Source organism: Scaptodrosophila lebanonensis, unplaced genomic scaffold (genome assembly GCF_003285725.1).
Source record: "Scaptodrosophila lebanonensis strain 11010-0011.00,11010-0021.00 unplaced genomic scaffold, SlebRS2 tig00000118-arrow-arrow-pilon, whole genome shotgun sequence".
Taxonomy (NCBI): domain Eukaryota; kingdom Metazoa; phylum Arthropoda; class Insecta; order Diptera; family Drosophilidae; genus Scaptodrosophila; species Scaptodrosophila lebanonensis.
In genome coordinates, this window is record NW_022060578.1 from 1,190,558 (window position 1) to 1,217,684 (window position 27,127).

Below are 27,127 nucleotides of genomic sequence, written 5' to 3' on the forward strand. Positions count from 1 at the left end.
CGATTTCTGCCGCACCTTATTTCGTCACCTGTACTCAAGTGCATTAAAAACGCCTCAACACGCTTTCAATGGCAAAGAGAAGTACGCACACACACACTTAAACAAGTGTTTTTTGTGCGTGTGAGTGTGGTCGAGGTGGGCTTAGGCGGCACTTCTATGCACGCTCCACATTGTGAACCCCCCAGCTATCGCCACAAATGTCACAACTTGTTTTTGTACTCGACGCCGAGCATTCGCTCTCTCTTTCCCACCTTCACCCGCTCGCCCGCCCATTCGACCGCACGCCCGCCCGCTCGACACTTTCAAAAAACACTTTGATGTTGAACGCGAGTTGGTTGTGCCTTTTTAGTCTGGCCGGGCCGGGCATCGAGTTCTCGTTGGTGTATAGTGTTCGACATAAAACTAGTAACTGCAGAATTCAAATGTCAAACTCTTAATTATTATACTTTATATAGTATATATAGTATCGGGTTTATCCAAGAGAATTAATGCCAAACACAAGTCAGAATGAATTCAATTGATTATTTAAGAACGTGTTTTGAATCGACAAATCGTAACCGAATTCTCCAGCGAGGATTGAACTTAAAACTGCCAACGAATTCTTCAGTCTCATATTTGTTGGCGAAGTCAAAATTGCTAAGCGGGGAATTATCGGAACATGTTGCTGCAATCGGGCAGCAAATAGATATCCACATGTTGGGTTCGGTCCGGTCTTCCAGTTCAGCGGTTGGTCCCATTGTTAGGCTCTGGAAATAGCTCTGGATTTCATATTTTCGTTTCTATTTAAGGTATTTTAAAGTACTTAATTAATACGATTATTAATTAATTATTGATTACGAACCGAACCTGTGATGTGTTCACATTTTCGAGCTCAGGTCGAATATAAACGGTCGCTACTGTGCCTGTGCTTATGCGAGTGAGTTCGCTTGGCTGCGGCTCTCTCTACATGCATTGCTTTTCCGTTGCCCTTCCCCTCTTCGCCGCCCCTGCAACTGTACTTACTGCTTAGCACAGTGCAGTTAAATTGTTTGTAAAGCAATTTTCAATTGTGCCGCCTAAAATATTGCCAAGCAGGCCTGCAACGACAAGCCTTGCTTGCGAAGTCAAGCATCAGTTCTATGTGTGTGGGCCATGTCTGTCTTGGGAATGGATTGAATGATAATGCAGATAATGATGATGATGATTGATAATGAAAATAGGTATTTCGAACTAAATGTTACTATAAAAGTTATAGAGATATGACAATTAAATGTATACAGTATTTCCACAAAGAAGAAACAACGTTAAAGAAACCGCTCATCAGCTTTGGGGTGCACTAAAAACTTTCTTTAGGGCTCTCAACTCTGAGTTAAAGAGTTTTGACAAAATAATGTTGCAGTAAAAAAAAAAAAATACATTTGGGTAGCCTAGAATATTCCTAAACATAAGTAGGCGCTTATTCTGATCAACGTACAGACAAACAAGCGTATAAGAGGTGGGCGTATAGTTGATCAGATTTATGGGGTCGGAAGTGCTCCCTTTCGACACAAACACCATATACCCTTTTAAAACAGCGTTTTTTCTATAAAAAAGAGTTTGCCATATCATTGAAGTGTGTATGAACAGCTCTAATGAGTCTTGCCACACATACTAGACGTGGCTGCTTCGCGAGACCAGACACAGAGCTGTCGCCGTAAACGGGCTTGCTCGGATGAATAAATCAATATTTTACCAGTCAGGTGGGGGTGCCGCGTTATTTATTATTTTCACACATTCAACCACTTTTTAAATATCGAATTAAAAGAGTTTTCTGAACTCGGCTACATTCCACTCGTTTGGTCTATCAATTGAGTTGTCATTTGATTTTATTTCGAGGCAAGCCCGCATCATTGTAGTCGTAGAAATACATACCTATATGTCTGTATACTATACATATATATATATATATTTATAAAAGAAACATCTTTTCAACACACGCCAACTCTTTTTTATCGTCTCGGTTGGTTAACTAAATGCCATGTGTCGGCCGGTGTGTGTGAGAGAGTGTGTGTTTGATGGCTTGTTTTCACTCTAATTTATTGCCACACACCAAGTTCATTGAATTTGTGGCTGTTGTTGGGCTTTGGAGCCGCTTTATGGGCATATTTCACGCTTTTTCTCAATTAATTGTTGTTTGTCAAAACATTTGTCGCCGCAAATACTTGTAGGAGTACAGACGATGACTCGACTGGTGTCTGGATGCACGCGTGACACGCGTTCGTTCGATGACCCGCGCCATTCCCGATGCAAAACATTAGCAGTAATGCATATTACCAATCATCATTAAATGTCTTGCTATTGCAAATCACAGTTGGGCCGCAGAAAGTTAATGACATGGCGAGGCGAAGCGAAAAGTGGAAAAAGCCATACACGCACTGGACTTTTACTTTTTGTTTGTGTTTGTGTTTCCCGGCCCCGGGCAATTGTTTATGGTGCGTAACACACGCACTAAAAATTGATAGAGAGCATTGCAAATAAAAAGCTAAATTATTGCAGCCGTTTCCATATCAATTAACTTGCATGTTTTCTTTTGTAATCGCGCCCACACACCGCACATCGAAAGGAAAATCGAGTGAGGAAATTGTTTTGTGGCTGGCAATTAAGCAGGGAGAAGAAAAGCGAGAGTCAAGTAAAAAGTGGAAGCATGTACATACATACTCGCATGTAGGTATGTGCGTACTAGTGCTGTGCAAAACAAATCACAACCTGGCCTACGAAGTCACAGTTACTTGTTGATGATGATTTTCTCTGTTCATGTCTTATAATCCCTAAATCTTTATTTTCAAATTGTGTGAAAGAAAAGCAGAAGGCGGATTTTTATAATGGAGATGAAACATACATTAATGATTCGTCTTTATATTCGTTGTTCTTCAAAAAGTTGAATGGCAGCCAACCTCGGGACGTTTCTGTTACGAGTTTTTTGAGACTGAAAGTCAAATTTCTATGTCAGGAGTGAAGACTCCTTGATCAATTCTCCGATATCAGCAAATCTTAGCTACGTTTCGTGGTTGTCGGAGAGATTGAGAAATTGAAAATTTCCGACTTTAGGGTTATTTGCTGTTCGATCTAATTTTAAACAACATATTTGTACAATATATTCAATATTCAGTGTATATAACGTACACTACTAAATATTTTGTCTACATACATTTTGATTTTGTGCGGCTTGGTCTAGAAACTGCTCTTGTATATAGTATTTCCAGTACAAAAGTTCCAGAATAGAAGTGAATCAATTCAAAACCCATTTTTATGGGTTTGTTACTGTTGTTGTCCATATCCTCGCTTTGCTTTTGGTGTGAATCGGTCATAGTAATGCTATTGCCAGGTTCTAATAACCCCCTTGGGTAAGTAAAATGTTCAACACTTGGCTAAAAACTGAGACTAATAAATAGTCGACTTTAACCTTACCAAGTTCAAAAGCACCTAATTGTTTTGAATTTTTTTTTATGAAAATCTTTTAGTTAAAATAAAGAGCAAGGTCGCGTTTTTTATTTTTGTTGACCTTTTAGTTGCCTTATTAGTATTGTGTTTTAGTTTCGAACTCGGTGTTGTATTTCTCACAGAATTCTTTAACTACTATATTCCAAGAATAACATGACGACATTAATATAATGCAGCTGATATCTTACATTATTCAACTCCAACTCCTCTATTAATACTCCTTTTTGGTTGTGAGCTTCACTTTGATCTTAGGATCAAAGGATCTCAGATTTTATTCGCCTTCTTTTTCGCAATTCGACCAATTTGTTTAAATTGTTTTCTAGTTAATTGCGCATTTTATTTTGTTTTCTACAAACTTTTTACAATTCATTTTCAATTCTTAATTGCTTGTACTAATTTAAAACTGAGTCGTATTTGACATTCATTCAGCAACTCTACACCTTTCCTGGACCCTTTTAATTTTAAATTAACAGAGCAAGTGGCTTGAACAATAAACTGCTGCTAAGACTTCATAGAAAAAACAACGATTTTTGCAAGAAACACCATACAATAATGCTAATTTTTGGAAGAAAACCAGACGTCGGATTTACAGAAATTTTGAAATGTGAAATCAGGTGCAAATTCGAAAATTATACTTTGTGTGTGTGTGACTTTTATGCATAAATAAGAAAAACAGTAATAATCTTAAAGCTAAACAATTGCGCACCATAATGAGTTTGTTGAAGTGCGAGTCCGCAGCATAGAATGGAATCTTGGGCTCGGCCTACTGAGAAGTAAATGTAAATTGCAAAAGTAAGTATCTTCATTCAATGCTGGCGCTGGCGAATTTGCGCAATCAATTCGCGATGCAACTCAAATATATGCAAAAGCTGTAGGTTTCTTTTTTTTTCAAATTATGTGCACGATAATTTTGAAAAGGCTGTGTGAGCCACAGAGCTTCATGGCTTGCGCAATTCATTTTTGACTTTCGAAGTCGCCGTGAGAAATTGGTGATGTTGTGAGCATACATTTGACGAGGTGTATAGTATCTATGAGATTGCTATTAAGTAAGAGGATTGTGCAAACAAATAAATGTTTTAGATTTGTTAAACTATACCCCGGCCATAGAATCAGCAATGCATTAAATTAAATAAATAAACTTTGGTTTACATTTCGTTAAAACTGTTAAAACATATGTACATACAATTCCCGTGCACACATTAAATTCGCGCATGTGTGTGTTGTCCTTTTTGCAGGACACACCACAACAACAACAGCTGCTGGCAGAGCATTTGCTGGTATTACATTTCCGCATATAACTTCCTTTAAACGTGTGCTGTTAAGATAAAACTAGCACACAAGCACAAAGGCATACCTAGCATGTCAAAAGCTTACACACCGAAAACCGTATACCCTCACACTCTTCGATGTCGTTCGAGACAAAGAAATTATTCACATGTGGTAATTATTTGTCTCTATGTATGAGTATGTTTAAAAAAATAAAGACATAGCTGCCGAGAGAGACTATATGCGTAAATATTAAATCATTTTGCTTTCGTTTAGTTTGAAATCGCTATTTTTGCTTCACTTTCCATAAATGTGGGATCTGTTAAAAGTAAAGTAAGGTACCAGCTTAAGCTTCGGAACCATCCAAATAGACTTGCGTAGAATTTAACTTGGCAGGTTAGCCTGCCAGCGAAGAGACCTCCCCACCCAGCAATAACAGTTCGGGCCGTAATTAAAATATTTAATTGTAATTAATTAAATAACTATTTGACTACTTATTGTAAGTCTCCGCGAGAGAAGAGACGATAAATAAAGAACACTTAAAAAAATAAAAATTTTCGTAATTTGCACTCGAAAGCATAAAGGGGAATACTCTATAGTGGACACTCAATAGACAGAATTCATGTTATAGGCACATGTATACAAGTATATGATCTGTCTGTCCGTAAAGGCTAAGGACATCAAACTTGGTATTAGACTTGTCATAATCAGAGGCATACAATTTTATTACAAGCCATATATGTATGTATATATAGCGTCATTATAGATGTCATAGCACGGTTAGTCATAAAAGGATAATTTGATAGTTAGTAAGAGAACTAAGGATATTGTGGTTTATACAATTTTTTATAGTACCTCATGATATTCTGTAGCTTGCTTTAATTCGGCACAGAAATCAATCTTAGTTAAAAGATATTTTGAACAAATATTAAATTTATTATAGTCTTCTTCACAATCTAAAGTGTTATCAAAATCGGTAAATCAGGTGTTATATAAATGTTTGATACAACAACATTTATTTCAACTGACTGCCTGTAGGGGGTGATGGGTGAGCGCAGGGTAATCAAAAGGCGGGCTGGCACGACCTTAATGCTCCCCTCATTTATTGCATTAGCTTTTGATTTTGGAAGGCATTTATTTGCCGCGATAATTTAGTGGTCATGCAGGAAACATAATCGTACATTAATCGAAACAGTTTAACGCTTTCAATTCGTCTGCGACTTTCAGTTTCATTTTGTAAAGATTTCTTTTGGGTCACGCACACAAGCTGCTCGTGATAGTTTCTTTTGTTGCATTGCAATTTTATAAATAATATCGAATCGTGTAATTCATGAATTCGGAACACGGTTTTAATGTAAACCGATTTCTGATTTATGGCACTCGTAAACATTTTTGAAAGCATAAAATTCGCAATTTCGCAAATTTAAATGCGGGCGATAAACAAATTGGGGTCAGCCTTAGTTCACTCTCGTTTCATTCGTGTACTCTTATGATATGCGTGTAGTTCTGCTATAAAATGTTTATGCTGCCATTATTATGGCGCATTTCTAACTGTTTGAACTTTATGGCGCTGCCTAACTGAAGCGTGGCTCTTAATGAGTCTTCTAGTATGTGGCATGCTTTACCGACTTCTGGCCCTGCTTCTTGTTGCTGTTGTTCGTTGTTCGTTGTTCGCTGCTGTGCCCGTCAATAAGCCCATATGCTTATAAGTACATGGATTCGTACACACCAGTATTTGCATATGAGCCAAGTTTTTGCCTCGGGTAAGAGGAAATCACACTTGGTAGCAAATAAAAGACAAACTGTCGTGTGTGTGACGCGAAAGTCATTGACGTCTAGGCGTTGAGTACGAGATACAATTACAGAGCCGGCGGCGACGATCGCGTTGGAGTTTTCGACGGCAATGTCTACCTTTCTTTGTGTACATACATGTATACATGTATATTTCAGATATTAGCAATGCAGACAATAGGAGGCGAAAGGCATACAAATATTATATACTTTCGCAGTGCATTCCCATCGTTTAAAATAGAATATGTTTGAGCCTTCAGACTAATTTAAAATTAATACTTTACTCAAAAAGTATCTTCGCTTGCGATCGATTCTTTGAAAGTATCCCCCAGTTGAGGTGTACAAGTATTTAGGTAGTTGTGGTCTAGGAAAGCATGACTGTATATCTTTGGAACTTCAGTAATGCTGGTTGTGGGCGGGGTCAATCTATATAGTATGTTACTCTGGGTATCTCTTTCTTAGACTAAGTGAGCAGCTCAAAATTATGGACATTTCAAAAGCTACTTCTATGTATAACAACACTGCATTTAAGGCATTTTTAGCAAACTCTAGTCAGGAATATCTTTTTGCAAAAGTTTAGAGCTATTTTAACGGCAAATGGTCCGCTTCCTATAAGATATGTCGGCAAACTAGCAGTTCAATTGTCTGCTGCATTTCTAAGTCAATGGATGGCCTTCAATCATTTAAAGTCAGCTCCAAATTGAATGATCAACGAAAAAGGTCGCTTAATATGAGAGAGAGAGTAGTCTTTTACTTTATCGAATAAATGCTCATGTGTTAAACAAGTTCACAAGTTCCTTTTAGATTCCCCTTTCCCAAACAATATGGACAGAATAATACTGCTTCGTGATGACACATTTCTCCAAATTTCGCTTGAAATCGTTCTGAAAGACATTAACGGGTCTCGGTTAGCTAATGTAACGATGCGGTTGTCGGTCACTAATGAAGTTTTTCTTGGTACTCCACGTGTTTTGATGGATATGTATGGCTTGAGAGAATTCTTTACGCAATTTTTAAATTTTTGCCATTGATCTGGCAATGCATTTGTAGGTGTTATGGGAAACTATTCAAGTAGTTTGGTATAACGTTCCTGTAAAGATTTGCCAGAACTTGGTATCCTTTATATCTGCAGGGATCGAAAAAATATTTGAGTAGAATGGCGGATATTCAATAACAAAATTTCAATATTCATGACTATTTTTGGTGGGCAAGCGTATTATTCTGACTAGTCGAAAACATTTGTATTTTATGAATTAACCGAAAGCTAAGTTATTTTTTATAGTTTGTAAATCCTTTAAATATTTGTTTTGGCGCCGAAGTATGTTTATGTTGAAAACTAATATTGTTTTTGAGAATAACTAAAATATATTTGAAAGCCAAGCTTTTTTGAAAAAAGTATGATCACACCTATTGTTCTGTCCAGGTGTGTGCGTACCTTTTTCGTGTGCCGCACATGGAAAAGAAAACAGTTTAAAATGAAAATGTTTCCAGCAACCTTTATTTAAACGTTGCATAAATACAAGTATATGTTATATATACAGTATTCATGCAGAATACTGTCTTAGAAGCTAAAAGTACTCAAGTTGCCAGATAAAAAAGTAATCGGAGGGTAATCGGCGAAAGCTGGGAAGCATAATTAGTCGAAAGTCGAAATATTTGCGATGAAATGTAAATATTTGCCATAAAACCGAGCTACTAGCCGAGCTTCGTTTTTCTAAAAGTGCGGCGGCGGCTAAAAATGTTAGACATGTTTTTGTGTTTCGGTTTTTCTGATGGAATGTTTTGAACAATTTAAAGCCGCGCAATATTTTTGCATAATTACGTGAGTACTTAATTATATTTCCCTTCAGCGGGTATTTCGATGTTGTTTTTTTTTTTTGCATTTCACATTTTACATAAGCTGCGATTTTTTATTGTGCCTATTTTGCGAGGCTTTCATGTTGAGCGGCCGCCGCCATTGTGCTGCTTTCAGTTCGAGCCACCGTCGCCACCGTCGCCGCCGCCGCTGCTGCCACAGACAATGACTCCACTCCGAGTCCGCATCGAGTTTTGAAGTTTGCCTCATACTTTGAAGTTAGTTGCGCGTGGAGCTTTTGGGCCAGCAGACGTGTCTGTTTTGACGCTTGTTGCTTTTAGCGGGTTTTCCGTATAACACTCCACAGTCCACAGTTTGAGAGTCAGCGTGCACGCGTGTGTATGTGGTTGTGTGTGTGTGTGTGTGTGTGTGTGTGTGTGTGTGTGAGCAACGCATGCGCTTGTGTGACCAATTAAGATGGGCCTCAACGATTTTGTGTCATTTTTCTATGGCTCGGCTCAAAATCTGCACAGCAGCAAATCGGTCTCCACATCGACTTATTCATTGCCCACAGTGGCCGATGTGAAGGAGTTTCGACAAATGTTAAAAAATCACAAAAACGCCCAGGCGAAGAAATACGGTTACAAAGATTATCCGAATGATGTGAAATATGGTAAAAATATAACGGCGGCTGCACAAATTTATGTGGCAAGCTCTGTGAGTGCCAGTTCGGGGGGTGGCGGGGGTGTCTTCGGTGTCTGTGGCGGCAATGGACGCAATTCTGCTGCAAACACTAGTGCCAAAAAGTTGCTCAACAACAATAAAAACAACAACAACAAAATTAACAGTCCCAACAACAACAGCAGCAGCAGCAGCAGCAGTAGCAATAAAGCTGCTAAAGCTGCCACAAAAATACCGACAAAATTAGCGGCCAGCACCAATTCGGCATCTTCTTCCTCCTCATATGGCCAATTGGATTTGTATCGCTCGACAGTCAGCGACGCTGGCGGTGGCAGCGGAAATAATACCAGCGGCCCTCCACGTAACAAATCCCCATTTCTATGGAACTCATTTCGCATGCCACGCAAACAAAAATCATCGACGGTACCAGCCGCCATCGGTAAGTAACTTTTGGAGTTGTGTGATTTAGAAAAATCAATTCGGGGGCACCTCTCAGAGCATATATTCGTTAATTATCCAGCAGAAGGTAAAATTCCAGCTACACGCACTCACAGGGAACGAAGCTAAAGACCTTGTCGTCATAGTGCTCTTACACTTGTAGTATCCCGCATCTGTGATGCATTTCCCTTAACACTATATACTGGAATCTTTCAGTCCGATTGACAACATTGAATTTAATTTTTCTTAATTTTTAAAAGATAATATTAGGTTTGTGCAAAGTATGTAACATGCAGAAGGAAGCATCTCCGACCCCATAAAATATGTATATATTCTTTATCAGCATGACGAGACGAATCGATCTAGACTTGTCCGTCTGTCCGTTTGGATGAACGTAAGGATCGCAGCCTACCAAAGTTCAGATTCTCCTAGGTCCGTGAAAGGACGAGTTTGTTTTCTTTTTTTATTCCAATTTTGAAAAACACGTGTGCAGCGTACACATATAAGGCACCTGAGTGCAAAATTTGATGTCTCGAGCTCCTATAATCTCTAAGATCAAGGAGTTCACATGGACAGACTGATATACGGAAAGACACACAGACATAGCTAAATCGACTCGTCTTTTCATGCTGACGATAAATATACTTGTATACATATACTCCTTTTTACAAAATATTTATATTCACTTTGCACAAACCTAACCTAACCTAGAGTATAAAAACCAAAATCACTGAATCAAACAAAAGCTATACCCTGTACACGAAGGAGAGCCTAAATGGCAATCAAACGGCAGGTTATCGACGCATAGCTGTCATCGAATCGAGTTGTACCGCAAAGTTTATTTTACAGGGCGTTCAAAAGTCGGGCTGGCACAATTTTGTCGTTCTACTCTTTTGTCGTATGCAGTGATATTGGTATTAAAGCTTTTGCTGGTACCGCTGCTCGGTCTTATTTCTGGACGAGCTATTGCGGAAAAAAATGTTCAAACCAAAAAGTAAGCAATGCTAAGCAAATGAGTCTTGTGGGCAGCTTTAAGTTTTCGAGCATTTTATCTCAGCTGCTTATCTAATGAGCATTAAAAAGAAAAGCCTGATGTTCTCTAAGTTTTTACCAAACTTTTCAGTTTTTGTCATTACAGCCCGTTTCCGTTTATTGTCGTTCCCACATCGGTGGTTAAGATTACTTATTTATATTTTGTATGTTGACTTGGCTGCCTATCTCGTTAGTCGCTTGTAATTCTAACCATCTGGTTAGGAGCACAAATAGCCATTATTTCATTGCGCACTCGACCATAATCTTGAAAACTATGTGAAATCACAGTTTGGGTGAATTGTGCAGGCAGTCAAGCCTCAAAACACTGACAGACTTACATATACATAGTATGTATAAATTTATGCTACATCAGCACGTAACACATACATATATATTGTATGGATGGATGGTAGAGAATCGAAATCCCACTTTTAGGCTTTTTGCCTTTCCATGGCAACTGCGACTGTTAGAGTCAAAAATAATTATTTATACGAAAATCATAAAAGACAAACTAGAATAATTACGAGAACGATTTTGCCAAGTCATTTATATGTTGAGGCAATTAGAGCCACGTGTTTTTGGGATTGTAGATTTTTTTGGGCTTGCATATTTATCTCAACGGATGTTTGGAAAAGTTTTGCTCATTGAAAATATACCTAAGATTTGGAAATTTTTGTCTGGAACTGTTTCCTGCCTTTATGTATAGACCAGGGGGATACCTGAAAACTGAAACGACAGTAGATGACTGTGAGTCGTTCAACAAGCCAGTCTGTTTTAATAACATTGAAAGCTATCTTTTGACGGACACAGAGAATACATAACTGTTATTGGAATATGATTTAAATATGTAGAATTATCATAGTTTGGCATCATTTAACATATTACAAAAATAAAATGTTCTTATGCAAATATAATAGCAAATATAATAACAATTATTCACGTTGAGGCAATACTTTTAATTGTATATTTTTTAGCAAATAGAATAAATCATTAGAATTATAATACTGATCATATAATACTTACTTTGTGAGTGGCGGCAGGGATCCTTCCGCATTTTACGCATTTTGTTGTTATATTATTTATTACTATATTTGACTCTAGTATCTCAGGTTGAGTACAGGAGAATACGGGAATAATGCCTATATTAACTAGACCTAATTCTGTTTTTACACGGTAGATTGGTTCCAAAAACAAAATAGGAGATTGGATCCCTATCTCTAAAGAAATATATATGCAATTTTTCAATTTCCAAACAGTATTGCATCAAAATCGTGTAATACGGTCTTTAGTAAAAACAAAATTAGGTCTAATTATATATACATATTTGTTATCGGTTCCATCCGCTTGTCCATTCATGCACTCTCGTGCTCCATTGTCCATTTCAAACTGATGTAAATTTCAAAACTGCCCAAGACCGGTATGAGAATTCGTGAAAATTCAAATCAACCTTCAATGATGTTTCAGAAGACTGGCAGTCAGACTAGTCAGGAACTGTCAGTCTGTTGTTTGGTCATTGTTTTTTTTATGTGTCAATTTGTTTGTTGTTGTTGCCGTCGTTATCGTTTGATGTGTTCTGCGCATGTCGCCAAAGGACTCAGCAAGGACCGACAACCTTTTGCCGGCTCTTTGAATGGACCATTATTGATTTTTATAGCTGCTAGTGTGAATTATCTTTTATATTACATGCATACTATATTTATATGGCGTGTATCATACTATATGTCTATAATAGGGCTTCCCTTATGCCTTTGATCTTTTTAATTGTTGTTGTTGTTGTTTGTCTTGGTGCTTTCTTTATTATTATTATCCCGTAGGGTGCTTAGCCACTGCAGCGCACCCACGACGTAGTAGGTGGACAATAACAATGATGACTCATCGGGGCTCACAAGTTCTCCACTCACCAACACATATACACATACACATACGCACACGAGTATGAAGTAGAATAGCAGCTACCTCAACAAACCAACACATTCTCACTTTCTCTGGTCTCTATGGTCGTGACGTCTATCGCTGTCAACATAAAAATTGCATAATGTCTTTTACTTTAGAGCTCCTGTGAGTGAGTGTGTGTGTGTGTGTGTGCTTTGACATTCGCTCGTGTGACACACTGACACTCATTGCTCAGAGAGCAGCGCCTGCGCCGTTCTAGCGAAACTGTTATACACGCTCTCTTGTTTACAGTTCTACCTAAACTGTACAGTGCTTCTAAGCACGCCAGACACCGCATTCAAGTGGCGCTTTTAGTTGTTTCCATTCTTTCGACTGGGCTAAGATTTTTCTTATTTCGTTTCGATTCTTTCTTTAAGTGGCAGGAATGTATGAACGTTTTTTCCTCAAATTGCTGGCCCCCTGTCTCAAGTGTTTTCGAAATGTTTTTCTTATAATTGTATGCCGAAATGTGTAATGCATTGAAAAATAAAACCGTGTGCTCTTTTAGGCATTATTGCCAAATGGGCATCATTATGATTTATATATGTAAATAGGTAGGCATGTGTAGCGGGCATGTGGCAGCTGAGCATGCTTTTCATAATCAACGCCAAAAGAAATTAATTAATAAGACAGAAAAATAATTAAAAAGGCTACTGCATTAATTAACGGCACTGCTTTTACATTATTAACAAACTGTGACCGTGAGCGTTAGCTCCAAAAACGTTATGTGCAATTGAGACTCACGCTTGTTGCATGCCACCAATTATTGTGAATGAAATGAAGGCACTGACTGACTACCTGGCTTGTAGAGCTGGCTTGCTGGTTGGCTGTCTGATTGCCTGACTGCCAGTTGTCTGTCCGCCTGGTCGACTGGCTGTGGCGTCAAGTGCAAGCGGAGCTGCTATGCTGCAACAAAATAACGGCAGCAGCGACGACAGTGCACAGTTTATTGTGCAGCAATGCGCAACAAATTGTTCCGCACACAGACACACACACACACTCACACAATGCAAATTGATTGATAAGTGCCTTTCAGCCGCACATACATATCGAGTGTATGTGCCTCTGAGTATGTTTTGGCTGCTGGCCAAGTGCCATTTGCGCGGCATGGGGCGTATGCGCAACCATTTGAATGTTTCGCCAGATAAGCAAATATTGAGGCAGTTTTTTTTAGCCGCAGTCGCTCTCGTGATCCACTTGCATTGAACTTGCCTCCCTTCTTTGTCTGGGTAAAAAAGGGTGCATTATGCTTGTGGAAATGTGTGTAAAAGAAATGGAACTGTGTCTGGATGAAGCCTCGACGTAGGAAAGCGGCTGACCTCATATTTTACCTCTATTTCCAATTAGAATCTGTAAAATAGGTATAAACGATAAACGAAACCAGGGAAGCATGTATTACTCCCCCACGTTCAATTGCTTCATAAATTATCATCTTTCTTTTTGATTCTGCTATACACGTTTCTAACAACTTACGGCCGACTTTTTATTTACGGTTGAGATTGGATGTAAGAATCTCTTTTGTTCGAAAATACCTTCTCTTGCAAAATTTGATTGCTGGAGCTTACATTAAAAGGTCTATAAAATATATCCATATACTACAAGAGCTCATTTGAAAATAATTAAAAGTTTTAAAACTAAAATTTAATTCGAGTTATGCAACAACTATTAACCCTTCCCAAACGATAATTGCTAAAAATATTTATAAAATGCGTATAAATATTTAAATTGAACAACTTCTGTATATAGGATTATGTCAGCATAAATATAGCTATTTTCTGTAATCCATATGTTTGCTGTTGTAATATACTATGGAAAGATTGTGCTGATCTCTACTTCATATTTATGCTGTTTTAGAAAATCGGTTTTGCCTGAAGCGATTACTGACCCCCAGTAGAGTCGAAAGGTCGTTAAACTAATTACAAACTAATGTGAGCGCTTCGAAGAACACACCGTTGTGTGCATGGGTTAATGGGGTAATTACTTACCAACTTTTTCCTCCGACCTGCAAATCCAGCGTCGACTGTTTGAACTCACTAGGCCACAACACCATATGCCAACATCATTATTGACTTACGCATACTTGTAGGCCCATGAAATAGATTTGTTTTCCTTTCTAATTCGGCCGCAGATTACACTACTGAGAAGGGGCAGAGCCCGTCAACGTCTCCGTCGGCGCCTCGTTACAATAAACACATTCTGACAAGTTCAGTTGTTCTCGGGCCTTGTTGCTGTTGTCGCCCATTGCGTGTTTAAAGCGCTTTAATTGAACTGAAGAGACTCACCCACTACTTGCTGAGAATACTGGAGAACGGGGAACTGCAGGTCGGCTAGTTCGTGCTTGTTGGCCGACCTTTGCTATGATTTTGGGGCATTAATTTTGTATTTATTGTTAGCAATTCTTTTGACACCATTATGTGTATTTGGGGATTTGTGTGCGGCATTAATTAATTGATTAATTGTGTCTGCACATGTATATGTATTACGAATTCGCCACGCGGACTTAAAGTTACCGATAAAGAAGTTAGCTTTATCGAGTGCTAAAAAAAATGGAATAAATGTTATTTCTAACTGATTTGATTTTCTCATGAAAAGAACTTGGGAAATAAAGTGCGCATATTTAGTTTCCACAAGGACGAAATGGTATATTGGGTTTGTGCAACAGACAGAAGAAAACATTTCCTAATCCATAGAGTATATATGTTTTTATGCAGTATGACGCGATAAATCTATCTACCAATCTATCCGTCCATCTGTCTGAATGATCGCTTGGATTTACTAAGCTATGTAGACTCCTCAACCCTAGGAGGTTATTTTGTTTTCTGGATTACGCTTTCTCTCCTTTCCACGCCTCAAATTAAATTTCACTCGATATTTTTATGTATTTTTATTTTTATATTTGAAGCTGATATTCAAATCACTGTCCCTAAGAAAAGTTATTAGCGAAACAATGTTATGCCAGATTACACCCCTTCGATATAAGAAAGGATACAAGCCTTTGAAAAAAAAAAAAAAAAAAAAATGTAAATAATCATAGTTTTAAATTCATAATCATAGTTATACTATAGTCATAGTTATAAAGCCAGTTCGCCAACTCATTGTCAAGGTTATTAAAATATAATAAGCGTCAATAAAAATATAAAATTGTTAAAAAAATGTACTGCACCCCCAAGGAGCAGCGGTAACTTATCTCGGCTGCAACATTCCATATTCTTTTCAATATGCATGTACCCGTATACATACATATTTATGTACATATGTACTAACGTTGAATTCCACTTATAAAGCAGAACCTCATTCTTTGATTTCCATATCAGTGGCATTCACTGTACATTTTAATGTCATTAATTGTGACTGACCCACAACACACAACAGACAACACAAAACACACAAGACACACACATTTGCATTTGTTTGTTGTTGCACTGGTCAAGTGAACGACACCACCCCCTTCCCTCACACACACACACAGAAATACACACACTTGGTCGGTGCTGACGTCATGAGGCGTGCTGCCGACTTGTAAATAAGAAGAGCCGGACTGTAGCAGAGGTCGTCGTCTGTCGCTAATTACGCGCCCATTGTTGTTGCTTTTGTGTTGTTTTATTAATGTTAGGCACATATTCAACACATGTGCGATCATCCATGCTTACTCGTATGTATATACATATGTATGTCTGCATGTATTTTGTATTTGGCATAACACACCACATGGTGAAAAGTGCGCACAGCAATTAGCAAAAAAAGAGGAGAAAAAAACAGAGGAAAAAAGTTTAATGTATGGCCGCTGATCAGTCGGACGTATGGCAGCGACAATACGCGCTCGCTTATGCTGAATGATATTCATTAATAGCTTCGACTATAGAACAAACTCTTCAGTTGTTGTTGTTGTTGTTGTTGCTGAAACGCTCGCTTGCTCAACACACGCCGCTCATTGTCCGCCTCAGTTGTCGTTCGCTATTTGCTACGATTTGTTGTCGTTGTCGTTGCCGTTGTCGTCGTCGCGTTTTCGTGTTGCAATAATGGGTTAAAAGAAATCGCTTGACGCCAACAAAAATGTGCTATGGATCGAAAATGTTCCCGAGAGGGCAGGGCTCATTATATTTCAAAGTGTCAAGAGGCAGCAATTAAAATTATAATCAAAGCCAAATGGAGAAACACAACCAACCCAACCACCCACAAAATTATAATTGGTAGTACACGTAGTAGTTCATTACGTGCCGCGTAAAATGTGACTGTGCAAGAAATTTGAATGCCCCGAGCAGAATGGAAACAAATAGAGCGGAAGCCGTTATGTTGAAACCGTACGAAAATGGCGGAACTGTGGGCGTAGATTCCTCAAGTGCGTCCCTCTTAGTCTGCGATTATGACAACAGCCATGCAGATGACGAGGGCCTCGGTGGTAAGTGTGGAAATTTCACGGATGCACAAGTGTGCTTCAAGGCTCAAGGGAATATTCGATTTTTCACGACTCGTTATTGCATTCGAGCATGCCAGCATAAAAATTAGAATATCACTGCTGTGTTGGAATTAATAAAAGACGCTTTGGATAAAAAACTGCGGAAAATGAACAATGAAATCATTTTAAAATATACACCAAAAGGCACTTAATATATATAGTACATATATGTTTGAGCATTGTATATACCTACATACTAAACATAATTCTATTCCACTCAAAATTAAAATTGAGAATTCTACAAACTGCGCAATTTCCACTTGTTCACAATATCGTGCACTTGACCGACGATACATTATGAAATGCTCAAAAGGCATTAACTAAAATATGTTCAGATATACATATTTAAAAATACAGTTGAAACCGCTTATAACGCCCAAATGGTCTAGAGGAAGCACAAAAGTATAGTCAATCAATAGGTCCACTTTTTTGTGCATTATTGTTCTCTTTTCAATTTTGTGTAATTTTTGCGCCAAATAAAGCATAAACTTGTTACATGAATACGAAGCACCGCGCTCTGATACAAAATAGAACCGAACTAAAAATAATCATTAGAGCGTGTGCCAAAAATCAAAGAACATTTTCCATCTCTGTGTGTGCCAAGTGAAAAGCGCCAAACAACTACATTGGCCCAGCTTCTAGACATACGATGACGGATACGACCTTGAAGTGCATCCAGAGCCAGCAAGAACATGAACATATGCGAAAGAAAATTGAAAATTGTATTAGGGAGACACATGAAGAGACAAGCAACAGTAACAAACTCATCATAGGCCTGATATCACTCAAAATGGGGCACATTTCAGCCATTTAAGCCATTGAGTCGTTGTCTTTCTTTCGCTTTCATCAACGTCTGCTCTCGACGGCGTCGTGTCCATAAAATAGCTTTTGTTCATCTCTTGGATTGACATTTAGCAGCTGCCTTTAATCGGCGAATACGTAATGTATACAACAGCCACATCCGTCTCTGACAGAAGTTATTCTCTGGCTGACTATTACTTGTATTTGGTGTGTGCTGTGTTGTTTACAGAATCATTTGTTTATAAATTTTGCATCGAATTTTATTCACCGCCAATGGGAGGGTGACTGAATATGAGCAGATTTAATGGCTGTAAAGAATAGTCTTACTGCAAACGATCTCATAGCATCCTCTACCCTTCAAATAAGAACATTGAAGGATATGCGACTGGACTCCCTATAGATGTCACACTAAAAGGATGTTTTAAATGAAGGCAAACTTCACAGAATCTGACATCTTGATTCACTTGTCGTGCTGATTCCTCTATCAGTGGAATGTGCATGGAGCTATTGAAATTTATGGCGTTCTCGACTGCCAACGCCCACCAAGATAAAGACCAGCAACGGCAGTCCCTGTCCAATGGCCGCCTAAGAGACTTGCAGTTAAATTGCAATTAAAAAGTCCAGTCTGGTTGTCGGCTAAGCTTGTGAAACGAAACAGACAGCGGCGTCTAATTTCAAGTGATTTCGTACGTTTCTAAAACACGGCTAATTGAATTGCAAGTTTTGCTTTTGTTCCAATTGCACGCACTTGCGATTGCAGTCGCCAGTGGTTTGCATTGAGTTTGTGCCGCTGATTTCGTGAGTCGACATGGGTTAAGGCATGCAGTCGAGTGACAAGGCTTGGTCAGCGAGTGGAAAACAGGTTAAGCGTTTTCCAAAATTGACTTAAAAGGCAAAGACGACAAACGCACATGCAACATGCATCATTCAGTACGTCAATCAATCTTGTAGGCAGTAGAAAATGCCATATAAATGAATTTGGAATTTCGCATTCTTATTATTTTTTTTTTTTTTTTGTACTCGTACATCTCCAGCTGTTGCGCGGCTTTCCGACTTTGTATGTCTGTGTGTGTGTGTGTGTGTTTGTCAGTGCAACTCAGTGTGACCACCGCACCACAGTCATGACTGCAGCGACGACACATGCTGTTGGGATTTCGAATGAAACCCTAACCGTCATTATGAGCTTGGTCGGGCACTTAAATGGAATATCCCTAAGTTTAGGAAAACTCGTAGCTATTTGTTTGTTGCTCAGAGCCCGATGGAAGGATGTGTACTATATATGTACAGTGAAAACTCTCTTGGCTAAATTTGTCCGCCCAATGGGAATGTCCGCTTAAGGGGATACTTAAATACTTTATACACCGATCGCATGTTTTAGAAAAAGTGTCCGCCGAAGAGAGTGTCCGGATAAAACATTAAGGAAGTTTTCGCTTAGAAGGGAAACCAAAAATTTAAATTTATTATTATAAAGTATTTAAAAGTAATGCTACAAGCCTTCAAATGAGCAAAGGTCATTCATTAGCCATTGAAATAACTATAATATTTGGCCGATCTATTGAAAAATGTATAATATTCTGCCCTGGTTGTGTATACTCCCTCCTATTTGACAATTCTATGGGCATATGATATCTGCAGATATATATGTAGTCTTTCAAAGCTATATTCTATGGGACCTTGGCAAAGACATTGGCAATACACCTGATGCGAAATATCCGCATCTTGTGTCTTCTCAATGGCACACGCCGTAAGAAAGGCGGCGGCAGACCCGACACACGACGCATCACGTATTCCCATGCTCGGCAATTAGGCATTAAATGAAATTAGTTTCACAGCCGACATGACACTGCTAAACTATTTAATTGCAAGGCCAAGATATGTGCGCAATATCATCTTGGTATCTGAGCTGATCTCGCCTCGTGCGTACTTTCCAGACACTTTCGAGGATAGCAGCTGCCACAAAATGTTCTCACGCTGCACGACCAAGCGCTGCAAATTGACGAGACAAGTTGTTGACAGAGCGATCAGAACCCCAGGTAGATACAGTACCTGTACGGGAGACAGGTTCGAAAAGTCGCCCAACGCGCACAGCGAGCGATCTCTTGGGTATTTTTGTCCCAAATAGTATGGCAAAGAAACAGACCGACCACCTCAGTAGTTATATGGCAGCTATTTGTACGTTTGTGTGAGACTTTTACTTTTGGAATAACACAGCAATGTTTTAGGGTTTCAGGTTCATTGAGTAAGTGTTGTTTGGCACGTGGGTTTTCCCAATGGCAAACAGTTAGTGGTTCTACAGCAAATTAGTGCGAGTCAATCGAGTGGGTCGAAGCCCGCCCAAACCGAATCAGCATATTGGATGTTATAAGGCAAACACACTAGTATTACACCAGACTTACAACCAATAAGGTAGCTTCTGGGCGAAGGTGAATGTCGCTCATCTCCTCCTCAATCACAACTTTGATTTACTGTCTAAATGCAATTAAGGGGAGAGAAGGCAGCACACGCAAGCTGTTTGGTAGTAATAAATAATACCGAATATACCTTTTGAATCGTCTTACCTTAGCTTCTTCCTTTTTACTAGAGACCTACAGTTAGTTATTTAGAAAGACAGCATTCAAACGGGGTGCATTTAAATTTAGTTTCGCACTGGTTTTTTTCCTGCTTGAATTCAAACGCAAACACTCATTAAATAGCCACATATGGGGTGGTGAATGAAATTCAGAGTCCATCGAATCCAGCCCAATTCAGAGTAGCTTGTTCGAGGATCGAGCGGCACTTGTCGCGCCTGAATAAGAGGCAGTTCCAGTAATTTGTTTAATACGGCGCACTCTTCCTGCACATGCTCACAGCTTTTCGCAATATTTATGGGCAATTTGTGAAAAGCGTTGACAGTTTCGTGTGCTGCCGTTGTATCTGCCGCTTGGTCATAAATTTGTGCGGTAACAGACCAGACCGCAGATGCCCGAGCCGAGACCGCAACGGTTGATTATGGATGGACAAGCAAGCGCGCTTGTAAGGAAATCGTGTAAATTGTAGCCATGCTGCTCACTGGTGGCAGGTTGCTGGGGGCTCGGGGCATGCGATCAACTAACAACGATCATTGGTCTCTGGATTGTTCGTCACTACCGTGTTAACAGCTGCTTGCAAGCTTGTTGTTTGTTTGCATTACAATACGTACAATACGCGTAGTAGTGAACTTTTTGCAATGGAGAAATTTATTAGCTCGACACATGCCCTAATTCGCAAGCTCTCCGCCATGCGATGTGTGTGCTTAATTAATAAAACACCTGAGTGTAGGGGCTTGACGTCGGCATGTGACAAGGCTTGGCAAGCACACCTTGTAGTTTTTCAAATCATCCGCAACTGATGATGAAGATGTTGGCTACTTTCCCCGCGATTTTCCAATTTGCTTGTAACCTTTCCAGTCGCAGTTTTGTCATCAGGCTTGAAAATTGGTTAATGAAGTTATATAAAAAGAAATTGTCTTCTTTTTCTCGTCAAAGCTGATGGGGCTTTGTCAGCACGTCCAAGTGAGAAACAAGTAAGTTTATTACTCACATCTGTTTACGCTTGGCAGCGTTGCTGAAGTCATCATTGCACAGAAGATGGGCGAGAGTTAGTTGGGCTGTGAGTCATAGTACGATCATTGGGTCATCATTATCTTTGTAAGCGTATCTTAGGCTTGAAGGGGGAAAACTAATACAACACATACTATATATATTTACTCTGCATTTTCAGAATCCATACGCCTTGATCAAACGGAATTGCACGAGCTGACTGGCACAGAACTACAAGTTCCAAAATGTGCCGAATCAGAGGTAAAAACTAAAGGCAAGACTAGAGCATCCACTCCCCCTACCACCAACGAGGCCGAACTCAGAGCGACACGGCACGATAGCGTGGGACAAGAAGCTAAATATAAGAAAATTATCCAAGCTTCAACGCCGCCAAGGTTCGATGCCACGAAGCCCAATGACTGCCAACGGCAATCCAGAACCCACGACGCGAGCAACCCTGAAGATGCGAATCAATCCGGCGTCAATGTGATTGCGACCGATGATCAACCGATGACAGCGGGTGCCGACGGCATTGCTGCTGAGGACTGCAGAGTTAACCTCGGAAGTAACTGTCCACACATTGCTCCTGAGCAAAAGGATGTATATGCAGCTCACAGAACCACGGAGGTAAGCAATTTGAGTTTCGTATTAGTTGTAGTTTTAGTTGTAAGCACTACTATCCCATGAATTAGGCAAGCAAGAAGGTCTATCCGAAAAATAATTTCAAAAACCGGCTTTCGACAACCACCACAAAGGTTTGTCCAAAGAAGAATCTTAAGAATACGTCCTCAAGTTCCAACAACAACAAAATTAGCACCCAAAAGAGATTCCCGAAAAGTACGTTTTCCCATACGACCTGCGTAAAGGCAATCAGCTTAGCCCTTCGGGAAAAAATTGAAAGGTCACTGAAAAGTGTAATCGAAATGAAAAATCAATCTGAAAAAAGTAAGCTAATCCATTTTTGAAATTTAATGCACACATGAGAATAAAACTTAACTTTTCAAATCAGACATGTCCCTGGGTGTTAATAAGGGCTTTGACCGGCAGAGCTCAGGGCTTCATCGTTCAGCGAGTATAATTAATGTTCCAAATAAGAGGAATATGAAACCGGTTTATAATCCCAGAAATAAATTAAAGATAACCCGATCGGTGAGTCACCCTTCTCCAAGGGTAAATCCAAAAGCAATTCCAATTTCGACAGCGAAAGTAAGGCCCAGTAGAAACGGGACAATCAAGAAACCTATTGCGGATCTTAATTTGACTTCTAGAGGCAGTTGTTATGATAAAGGAACGGGCAATTCCTGCGCATGTGGCGCTCCGGGATGCCCCGGGCAGGGTTGCAGCTGTAGTCGGCCGCAGCGTATTGAAATGTCGGGGAGAGGAAGTAAATCCGTTGCTTCTACATCTGTACATAATATGGTTGTGCATATTAGTAAAATAAAAGAAAATCTACAGCCCAATGAGAAACCCAAGAGTATATCTAACTTTGGCCAAGTAGAAAGAGGACGACTTAGTAACAAATCACAAATTTCAATATCAAACCAGCGCGTAGAAGCTAGCTATGATCCGTCTTATGCCCACGTTATATCAAAAGAAAAACCTAGAATCAGCAATAGTGGTCGCAGAGCATCAAAGCTTAAAGTGCCTCCAAGAGAAAGTAATAGCCGAAGAGTGTCTACACCGAATATGCGGATAAAAGCAACTACACAGCCAGCAATAAAACCTAAACTAAAACCTGATACCAGAGGCAATCCCCATAATAGAATTGTGTGTACTTGTGGTGCTCCAGGCTGTTCGGGTCGTGGATGTACCTGTAGAGGTTCAAAGCCTAAGCAGGGCCCGAAGGAGCACAGCAGGCCCAGGGCTTCTTTATCGACTATGCGCTGGAAACCAAATCGTGCACCCCACCTACAGAAACAGAGGAAATCTACAGATACTCGTAATCATAGACCAAGGACTTCTTCAACGTATATGCGCAATAGAGCCAGTACGGGAAGCACAAAACAAAAAGAGGAAAAACCTACAGGCGCATTCACACCAAGAGATTCCCAAGGACACGTAATCACAATATCGCAAATGAACTTCGCAGTAAGCCGCGACAGCATCAGATCAAGTATACACTCAGAGGTAGAACTTGTTTCTACAAGCTATAGGGCGAGTGCCCCACAGCCTCCCCCACGACCAGATACGAGACAAAAACTTAAGGGTGCAGACATCGTGAAGCAAAAAAGGGAGTCGGATAAGTCGAATAAGTCGGATAAGTCGGAAAAGAATTACAAATGCAGATGCACAGCAGACAATTGTCCTTTTATCAACAATAAATATGAGTCCTACAACTCCCAGAATGTTTCAAAGCGTCCCAGCAAATGCGAAAATAGCTCCATCTCGACTGACTCGGGTCCAAGTAGGAAACAATCGATAAATAACTTGCAAGATGTTTGGACGGGATTTGGCAGAGATTCGATGTCTATATCCGTAGCATCCTCCATACCTAGTTATGAAAGGACTGGATGCACTCGCCATTCAAACAATATGAACAATATAGCGACAATATGCCTTTGTCGCGACCCCATGTGTCCTGGTCATGGATGTACTGCTTGCCCGGGACCCCACGTTCAGTGCATGGCTTGTAACGACACTATTTGCTGCATCCCCGCGTACCCGCTGGACCCTTGGTGTAGCTGTTGCCAACCCCAATCGTGGCCTCTTCCGTGTGCATACGGTGGAGAGTATCCGCCGCAGCCCACTAAATGGCCAGCACAGCCACCCTGTTTATGGAGCACAATCCATAAAAAGCTGGAAAGGGTAAAGAGTCCAAGAAGTTACCACAAGATCAATTACAGAAGAAAATCAGAAGAAAAGAGCAGAGATGCTCCACGCGCTTCCACCTCTTCTCAGAAAAATACTGGGCCGAATTTTACCCATTTAACCCCTAAACTGACATCGAGGCGACGACCATCGCACAAAGGTAAAACGGCTGAGAGTCAGTGCGTGTTGAATAAACCGGACATGGCTCCGATTTGGAAATATAATGATGAACCGAATGCCAACTATCAATGTTATTATAGCAATGTTCAGTCGTCGAATAGACCTGTAGCCGAGCCCCAGTATAAAGCTAGGAACTCCGTCAGTTCCAACAAATCGATGACCAGAGGTAGTAACGGATCTGCTAAAGAACTGTGCCCATGCGCCTCAATAAACGACGTCACAGTTCCAAATAATAGGAATTCTCAAAACTTTGCAAGTCGGAAGAGCGACCCTGAACCAGTGTGCGCTTGTGGTCACAAATATTGCAGTGGAGGGAGTTGCACGTTCTCGGAGCCCAAAGCTAACCTCTGTTCGGAACAGCCTTTTTTCACTCTTGAAAGTAAGCCCTTGGACTACAAAGAAGCAAGAAATAGTAGGCCGAGTGCAGTACTGAAGATGACTGAAAAAAGAGAAAGCAAAAAAAGTGCCGAGAACTGCACTTCGTCCGATATAAACGCAAATACGAAATGTTGTGCCAACTCGCACTCCCATTCCCACTGGAAAGGTGAATCGCTATCCGCATTTTGCAACTGGCAACGACGAAAAATAGTCCCGTGCTCAAAGCAATTAACCAAAAGCTATAAAGGTAAAGCTGAATCGAGATATTGTGCCGGAACACCTTTGGATTTTCCCGAATCTCATGCATCACCAAACTTTGGAGCTTGCGACGTTTCCGCGAATGCAAATGGTAAAGATGAGTTTAGAATCCTTAATGATAAATTAAACTGTGCTGTGGATAACTATGCCGCTGCCAATTACCCTTGCCTTCTGAATGTAGGAAAGTTAAATATTAAACAATCGTCTACATAAAATAAGATTTAATTGATATCCCCCAGGTGAACGACACAAATATTGATGATAGGCTTACGTGCAACTGTTTTATTAAGAACTCTACCCAAAATGAATGCGCAGTGGACAAGAGTAACCATGGAAGTTGCAACTCTTCTACACAAAGCGACAATAATGCTCATGGAAGCTGCGGTTGCGCAAACCCAGTAGAAAACTTGAACATAAAACAGCCCTCCCCTAGGGATTCAACTCCTAACTGCCAGGATAAATGTGAGGCACATAATACCACGAACTTAAGCAAAAGCGGAAGCCTTGTCAACATCCATGCCATTTGCAATTGTATCAGAGAATCAAAAGATAAAAATCAAATGGAAGAGCCTTCTAAATGTTACATGGATTCGAAATATACACCTCCGAATATTGATATGCATACCTCTGCCAATTGTAGTTCCACCAAATCCACAAAATCAAAGGAAAAGAAATCCCCGAAAGAATCCTCTGAGTGCTTAAAAGATACAACGTGCTCCCTTAAGAAAAAGGAATATAGGTGTATAGCTAACTCAAAAAGTAGCAAATGCTGTTGTGTAGAGTCAAAAGGAAAGCGATCCTCAAAAGAAACCTCTAAGACACAAAAAAGTACAGCATGTGCTCCTCAGAATATAAATGAAAGCAATGTCGATATTGGTGTGGAATTAACGAAAAGGGACAGTGCTAAGGAAATGAATGACCCTGATAATTGCAATTGCGCAGAATCGATTACTAAGAAACCTACAGATCAGACCTCCCAGAACAGTAGTGGAAAGATTCCAAAGGATGAGTTTGTGAAAAAATACTGCAATACGAGTTTTATCAACCAATTGAAGTCGGCCATGTGTAAAAATTGCTCTTGTGCTAAAATAGAAGGCAACTTCCTGATGCAGCCCTTTGTCCCCAAAAGCAATAGTTCTACTCCACCTACCCCTACTACCCCCGAAGATACGAGTAGTTGCAAAAGCGAGAAAGATCAGATAATATGCGATTGCAGTGGTAGAATATTGAGTGAATCAGAATGCAATTGCAAGGGGTCCAAAACTACCCGATTCCGGCTTCCCTGTAAGCCTAACTCTTCGCAGCACTCTCCTGTTGATTCGATATCCACATCAAGTCCGTTGGTCCCAGAAACCGAAGAAAACAAACCTGGCGATCAAATTCAGCAAGTAAGTCGCGTTGCTTTGCGAGATTTATCTCCTTGATGTAATAGCGGTATTAGTCCTCCAGTAGTTTTAATCGATCATGAAATTTTTAAATTACTCACTACAACGGATCCTTTTCAGCTTTTGAATAACCAAGTCTCCTTCTCTTCCTCAGACGTCAACAAGCTCACAATGCGGGCGCAGCCAGTCGCCTCCCCCCGTTAAGCCCAAGCCCGCGACAGGATCGCGTGCAGGAAGGTGCCGCCTAAGTGTCACCAAGGACCTGTGCTCAAAATGTCCATCACTCAAGCCCTTTGTGAAGAATGAACACTTGGACTGCACGAGCTTGGAACATTTTGTGGCGAACACCCACAACAGACAGAAGGAACAGGATAAACAAGTGCTGGGACTCGCCATGGTGGTGCAGCACATATCCGATGAAGTAAGTCTACCATTTTTATTTCTTCGAACAGATATTTTCCGGGTGGCCTAGCAATGAATGGAAATCTTGCAAAAGGATTTGCTAAGCGGCGCCAGACCCTTCCCAGCCATACCCTTTTAAAGGGCCTGCTGTTGCAGGTCACATGAGCTCTCAGCAACTCGCATTTATAGTCTTTTTATTCCATGGACGAGTATATATCCTGCTCAAATAATTCCCATTCAGGATATTGGTTTTGTCGCAAAGAGAACCCCTTGGACATTGATCCAGATGATTTTCATTGTTTTAAAAATTTGCCATAAGCTGCGCTTAAATTTGAGCTAATTTTGTTTAATTGTAGCAGCAGTTCCCTAAGCCAGGTTGTGCTCTTTGTTGGCACTAATTAAAAACCAAAGGACACAGAAATTTTGCAGCTGCTGCTGCCACCAAAGTCCGCTTTTGTTCGCATTCGAGAAGAAGTAGAGTTTTGTGCTGTGAAGCTCTTTCTTTGCC

At 40.0% G+C, this 27,127-nt stretch overlaps 1 protein-coding gene across 3 annotated transcripts in view; it reads left to right on the forward strand.

Annotated features, from left to right (window-relative positions):
• The window catches only part of LOC115628493 (mucin-17), a 130,281-nt gene that overhangs the window by 94,679 nt on the left and 8,475 nt on the right, over positions 1–27,127 (forward strand). The window contains exons 1-6 of one of the 3 annotated variants that reach the window (XM_030524628.1): positions 16,373–16,793; positions 21,390–21,835; positions 21,901–22,153; positions 22,218–25,009; positions 25,072–26,220; positions 26,372–26,638. In XM_030524628.1, the coding sequence (XP_030380488.1) occupies positions 16,658–16,793; positions 21,390–21,835; positions 21,901–22,153; positions 22,218–25,009; positions 25,072–26,220; positions 26,372–26,638 (5,043 nt within the window). In that variant the 5' untranslated portion in view covers positions 16,373–16,657. Of the gene's footprint in view, positions 1–16,372; positions 16,794–21,389; positions 21,836–21,900; positions 22,154–22,217; positions 25,010–25,071; positions 26,221–26,371; positions 26,639–27,127 lie in introns of those variants that run through there. The other 2 variants (XM_030524626.1, XM_030524627.1) reach the window with 2 other exon arrangements.